At 40.7% G+C, this 7,018-nt stretch overlaps 1 protein-coding gene across 8 annotated transcripts in view; it reads left to right on the forward strand.

The window, feature by feature from the left end:
• BRD9 (bromodomain containing 9) overlaps positions 1 to 6,477 on the forward strand; it is a 71,606-nt gene extending 65,129 nt beyond the window's left edge. For 7 of the 8 annotated variants that reach the window (XM_044294117.1, XM_044294120.1, XM_044294119.1 and 4 more), the window contains 3 exons: positions 2,414 to 2,516; positions 2,671 to 2,838; positions 5,916 to 6,477. In XM_044294117.1, coding sequence (XP_044150052.1) covers positions 2,414 to 2,516; positions 2,671 to 2,838; positions 5,916 to 6,004 — 360 coding nt within the window. In that variant the 3' untranslated portion in view covers positions 6,005 to 6,477. The remainder of the gene's footprint in view (positions 1 to 2,413; positions 2,517 to 2,670; positions 2,839 to 5,915) is intronic. The other variant, XM_044294123.1, reaches the window with a different exon arrangement.
• The last annotated feature ends 541 nt before the right edge of the window (positions 6,478 to 7,018 follow it).

Genomic DNA, 7,018 nt, shown 5'->3' on the forward strand with positions numbered 1-7,018 from the left:
ATTTCTGGTGTGGCTCGTTGTCAGATAGTATTTCAGAAAATATGCATGTTATACAAATTAAAATTCTGCAGACCTGAAAACGAAGGCAACTATTTTTCTAGATTTTTAACATTCGTTTCTAGGGTGTGTTCCTTTAGTGCTATCTTGGTAATCTTGCTAGGTGCTGACCTATAGAGGGAATAGTCTGTACTTGCGTAGCCCTCCATAGCGCTCAGACCACCTGCAGGATCTTCTGCTCAGGTCTCAAATGGATGTCTTTCTGTTCTGCTACATATGCTGTATAGCTGGGCTAAGTGTGGTATTGCATCTAAATGTTGAACTGAGAGTGTGCTGATTCTGGAAAAGAACTTGTGAACAAAAATTAAGCAGTTTCATGTAACAGTGTGATCAGTCGCCAGCGGTCATTACATGCGATGCCAGAATGCAACATTCCATTATTCTTGTTGCATGACCAAAGGTGCCATATAGCTGTAGCCTTAAAATGGTTGGCTGCTTTTTTATATTGAGCACCTAACCCTGGCACCCCCGCTGATCAGCTGTTTGAAGAGACCACAGCGCCTGTAGGAGGACCGCATTATATTCACTGTTTACCTGCTCACCGTTGCAACTGCAGCGTACAAGCACTGCAGCCTCTTCAAACGGCTGATCGGCAGGGGTGTCAAATGTCAGCCCCCACTGTTCTGATATTGATGGCATTTATCATGTAGACAAAGATAAAGTGTAACTGCCCTTTAATTTTTTATACCCTAATGGTATAGTACACCTTGTTGTCTAAATGCTTTTGTGCTTTATAATTTAATCTTTATCAGTTTCACCACATAATAACACCCAGAAATGTGTGTCGCTTTCACATTGAGCAGGCTTCTTCTCACAGCGTTGTCATGTGCAGGGCGTCTCCTCTGTATTATAAACAAGAGACTGGCAGACCACTGGGAGGAGGAGTGCAGCCCTGAGTGCCTGGGCTCGGGCAGAAAGTGGAGGGGGAAGGGGGAGCTGCTTTAGATGGTAATATCTCCTGAATGGTAGCAGCTAGAAATATGCAACTGGTCTTGTTTGAAAGAGGACATTCCAGGCTTTCTTACGAGAATGCTACAGCAACAGAGGTGAAATCACTGTTAGAAATTGTGTCTGGAATAATAACAGGTAAAATGTGCTTTTACTTTCACTTTCAGCTGCATTCACAGAATCCTGGTGATATCTTCCCCTGTACTGAACATATTGCTGGTATTGTCTGAAAGCTTGGAATGTCGGCTTTTAAACAAAGCCCATATCTCTAGCTGGTACCAAACCAGAGTTATAAAGCAGCCTCCCCCCTCCCTGTCAGTCTGTGGAGGAGAATGAGGAAGCAGCTGCAGAGCTGACAGGAGGAGAGAAAGATAGTAACAAAAATATATATAGAAATGTGACATCATCATCATTAAATAATAAAACTACGTTATTTTTACCACACAGTGAACACCGTCCCAAAAATTAGCTAAATGTAAAAATTGTTTTTTGTTTTTTTTTTTTTTTTTTACCTTTCCCCCTAAAAATAAAGTTATTTAATACACTATATGTACCCCAAAATGGTTCCTAAACCTTTTAAGTGACTACTAAGATGCTAAAACAAATTCTTACTGATTTATATGTAATTGCAGGGCTTGTCTCTGGTTAGCTGTATGTGAGAGGATACACACTACTTTGGGGTAGTGGGGGAGGTTATCTGCATTTTTATTGGTGTTGTCTGTCTCTGGTTAGCTGTATGTGCAGCAGAGGCCATCTTAGGAAGTGAAATAGCAGAGGCACAAAGAAATAGGGTCGCTAAGGTCTGAATACAGACATCATAAAAGTAAAATTAATCTTCCCTTCAGCATCACATATGTTAGGAATTTCATTTCTGGTAGTGAAATGGCAGTTACACTTTAATACAAGGCACTTCCTCATTAATTGTGGCTGTCCATATTCCTTTGCTGGCTTGATTCATTTTTCAGTTGCATTATACACTGCCCTTATTCAGGGACATATGGCAGGGACGTTTTTTTTCACCATCTCTGCCTTTTCATCTCTCTATACACAGACTATGTTTCCCTTTTTTTTTTTTTTTACATTTTTCCTGGTTATAAAGAAATTCAAAAGTTTAAATGAATAAATAGCCCCATTTATCACCTGTTCGGGTATGCAAATAATTTCTGTGCCTTTTTTTGGCCTTCAAAGATGCATGCCTGGTTTGGAGGTACTAGACTGCACTGGACAGGATTCTATTTGCTTCCTAGCTGAGAGCAGTACTTGGTTTCTAACAGGTTGCTATCTCAGTATGTTTTATTGACAGCAAGCAGTTATCTTAAAATTGTGACAAATTGAGACACAATTTTCCCTTTTAATTACAATTGTTGTTGCAGACTTGTAAAGTGTATTTACTTTTCCGCCACTTTAGATTGGAGAATCTGTGGGTGATGGCAGCAATTCTGTTTTTGACTTTATGTCCATGAAGGCCTATTCCGATGTATCTCTTGAAATGTCCATGCTAAATTCGCTAGGTATGTATACACTGCACATTTACATGAGTAATATAACACTTGCTTTTTCTGATCAATCCTTCAGTACTTTCTTGTTACAAATATCCATTAACTAGGCTTTGTCCATGTGTAATATTAAAGGAACTTTTTTTTCCCTTTCTATGTAAACCATTAGGAAAAGTGAAGAAGGAGCTTGACCACGATGATGGTCATCTTAACTTAGATGACGCAGCTAAACTCTTGCACGACTTTCATGACGTACACAATGACAGAGTTGGATCTAGACCGTCTTCCAATATAAGTTCTTTATCCAACAACTCGGAAAGAGATCATCATCATCTTGGTTAGCTTTATGCCTTCTTATTTCATGCTCTGAATGTGAATTTCTGCTTTTGCTGACTTAAATGCAAAAAGAAGACTTTCTCTACCTTAAAGCATAGATATAGTTTTGCCATGACTTATTTTTAAATTTTAAGAGGAGCTCTGGTCCGGTTTTGAAATGACCACGCTTGGAGGAGACGAGTAATAGCAGGGTTTGACATTTTGAAAAAAATTTTTTTATTATTATTATCATAGTAAATATTTTATTATAGTTATATTATTTGAGTGTGGGTAGAATTTTTAGGCTACTTTCAAATCTGTATCACTGCGATTCAACCGCCAATTCAGACAGAGAGTGCTGGGAATTGTCTGGACACAAATTGCAGTGGTTTTTGTTCAGCCGATTCTCTGCATATTTGCTGGATTGAGGAAGGATCTTGCTGGACCACTGTTGTAGTTTATGGGGCTACCGGGCCTTCCACTTGCATCCGGCAGTGCTGGATTTGGAGAATTCCAGCAGGCTGTTCTCTGCCAAAAAAGCCTGCCGGAATCTATGCCGCAGATGTGAGAATAGCTTTAAAGAGGTTCTCAGGGCCTGTAGTTAAAACGGCTCTCTCAGCTACCCATGTTGGGAGTGAATGCTCTTTTTTTCTTCTTCCTGGAAGCTATATCTTACTTATGCAGACAGAAAGGAAGAACCTGCAGCCAGTCGGGAAGTGATCCAGTTGGGATCTCAGAATCGGCAGAGTGACATAAAGTACTGCTCGTACTGTCTTCTCTCCACACATTAGTTGAAAGAGCCATTTTAGCCACAGGCTCCCAGAGTACCCCTTTGTGTACCTCCAACTTTATGCTGTAAATTCATTAACCTGCCATAACACTCTCCATACAAAGACAGCTCCAATTATGCCCCTATTGTGACACTAACTTGTATATGGATGGAGATAAAGCCAGGTTTCATTTTAAAAGTTCATTGTGCAAAATCTAGTTAGGCAAGGAGGTGGGCACTTCCTTGTAGTTACCTCAGCCAGGTTCCTAATACGTCATGCAGAGTTCTTTCTTTTATCACATTTCAGTGCCAGGCTGGTTTTCTTGTCCAACTGTCCATTACTTCCCTCTGCTCCCCTAATAGCTGAGAGAATTTGCCAGCTCTGTCATTTCCAGCAGTTTGCACAATGCCCTTGTCCATCATGTCTGTCAGTAGTCACTACTAAACTCCTCAAGTCTTCTGCTCCAGTTACTATAGTAGTAGTAGTGGCGCTTACACACAGCTGTACTTCCAGGAGAGAGGTGGGGGACATCTGCTTGCCAGTGCTATATCTTCTGGTGACTCCTGCTGCCTCTGGTCGTCAACAAGTCCCTTCTGCGGCACGACACAAACAGTGGAAGTGAGTGGAAGAAAATCTCCTGTGCTCGTCAGGTGCACGCAGGGGTCGCAGGAGGCCAAGTGCCATGTGATTGCTGCAGAATGGACGGGGGGACAAGGAGAATCAACTTAACACAGAAATGGAAGAATAGCAACAGAGAACTCAGCATTTCCCGAACCCTAGCCGTAGGCACGGTCATACTGTGCACATGACAAAGAGAGCAGCGGCCCCTCCCTCTTATCGGGTGCAGTTGAGAATCTGTGTCCAGAGTCTTCCAGGACTAGATACACATGTAGGGATTGCAGGAAGGGCTATTTTACCAACTTAGCAGGGCAAGATACTGCAGTGCTTTACAGACATCATCACTCCAGCACTGCAAGGGGCCAGTGCTAACCACTGAGCCACACTGCTGCCAGTATAGATGCCTTTTATTGTAAAATGAGATGAAATCTGACACGCATTTTCCCAGGCCAGTAATGTTAATGCATGGGGAAATATTTGCCAGGATCAGCCACTATCTTGTGTACTTTGGAAAATGATGTGACTGAAATATGGTATTTACAGTCTGCAGGTAAGCAGCACCCAGGGACACAAATTGTTAATTCATCTTTGATTTTAGACTCAAGCCTTCTGTTAAAGGGGCATCCGTGTGCAACAGGTAGAACCAGTGAGACCCCATGGAGTTTATACAAGACACAGTACATGAATGAGAGGGGGTGCTGTTTGTGGTATTAAACCTTTGCTGCAGCTCAGCCATGTTTGTTTGAATGGAGATGAGCTGCCACACCAGAGACAGCTCATAGACAAGAGTGGCATGGTGTGGGTAAAACTTCCAAAGTGGATTGCTGCAGCCCCTTCATTATCATGATCAGTGGAGATCACAGCACCCGGGCCCTCCAGTCATACATGGATAGTGTATCCTAGGGATGTGTAATGCATTCAATTCCGAGTTGTATTTTAAATGCTATATTAGGGTGCCCGTACACAGTGCAGCCGACAGTTATTGGCATTCTGCATGTGGATGCTGTGGCCTGACTGCCCTATACATGGGCATCCTAGGGCCTGAATCATTTGGCATTTAACATGGATGTATCTGGATGTTCATATGGTGTCTGGGTGCAATCTTTTTTTTTTTTTTTTTTTTTTTCCGGTGAGTTTAAAACAGCCGAGAGTGGTATATGCTTCTAACATCTCAATTTGTCCATGTCAGAAATTTGTGTGACTTGCACCATTTACTTAAATTGGTCCATTTTTACATATGACATGGACAGTACTTATTGGCGTCTGAATTAGGTCTTATGGAGCATTAACAGTATCAGTGACTTAATATGAATTTGCTTTAGCCATTATTTGTATATTCAAATTTGTGATGAAGATGTATTGTTGTGTTGTACTTTGCTGGTGGCAATTACATGTGGTTGTGAGAAAGGTACATGAATGAAGAGATGCATGTTTGCTTGTGAAGAGTGAGATTCCTTTTGATTCTCCATTGTTCATTTGTTTTGGTGCACACATAACCACTCACTCCCGTTTTTGATGCAAACATGGGAACACGTCTGCATGAATGTACTTCCTGTGCTCTTATAGGGACACATTCATGAAGAGGTGACGTAATAAAAATGGCTATGTCATCAATTAAAGAACAAAGGGAATAGACACTCCCACAGGCAGCCCTCAAGCAGGCTCCTGTATGAATTAATTTTTATCTTTTACTCTTTTATTTTAACTATAGGTAGCCCTTCCCGTCTCAGTGTTGGAGAACAGCAAGACATTCCAGACCCCTACGAATTCCTACAGTCTCCGGAGCCTGAAAATAACTAGTTTCTTACATTGTATTTATTGTTCTTATCTTCTTGTGTAATACTAATATATGTAGAAAGTGAAATTGTGCTTTCATTCCTGCCGCCTCTCTTCCTTTCCTGCCTATATGTCCTCTGAATATCCAGTGACCACCTTCTCATCCTAAAAATCCTACAGTGAGTGGTAGACCAGGTAAGATGGAAGCAACCACAGGCTTCTTTTGTGACAATGGAAGGGAGGCAGAAGTGCTCGAACATCTGGCTCACTCAGACTGCTATGTCTGGCACTTTTGGCAGGAAATAACAATACCATATTAAGGGCAGACATCCTACCAGGAAGAGCCGATCACTCAGCAGATCGGCAAGGAGAAGATCTGCAATTAGACAAAACATTTTTGGCTGTGCTATATCTAATGTATATCTACATATACCATTTTAAGCAGTATCTTACTGTTTCATGTTATGATGAAATTAAAATATTTTTGTATAAACTTACTTTGTCTAATTTTTTTCAAGGGATATACAGGGAGTGCAGAATTATTAGGCAAGTGGTATTTTTGAGGATTCATTTTATTATTGAACAACAACCATGTTCTCAATGAACCCAAAAAACTCATTAATATCAAAGCTGAATATTTTTGGAAGTAGTTTTTAGTTTGTTTTTAGTTTTAGCTATTTTAGGGGGATATCTGTGTGTGCAGGTGACTATTACTGTGCATAATTATTAGGCAACTTAACAAAAAACAAATATATACCTATTTCAATTATTTATTTTTACCAGTGAAACCAATATAATATCTCAACATTCACAAATATACATTTCTGACATTCAAAAACAAAACAAAAACTAATCAGTGACCAATATAGCCACCTTTCTTTGCAAGGACACTCAAAAGCCTGCCATCCATGGATTTTGTCAGTGTTTTGATCTGTTCACCATCAACATTGCGTGCAGCAGCAACCACAGCCTCCCAGACACTGTTCAGAGAGGTGTACTGTTTTCCCTCCTTGTAAATCTCACATTTGATGATGGACC

Source organism: Bufo gargarizans, chromosome 5 (assembly GCF_014858855.1).
Source record: "Bufo gargarizans isolate SCDJY-AF-19 chromosome 5, ASM1485885v1, whole genome shotgun sequence".
NCBI classification, from domain to species: Eukaryota; Metazoa; Chordata; class Amphibia; order Anura; family Bufonidae; genus Bufo; species Bufo gargarizans.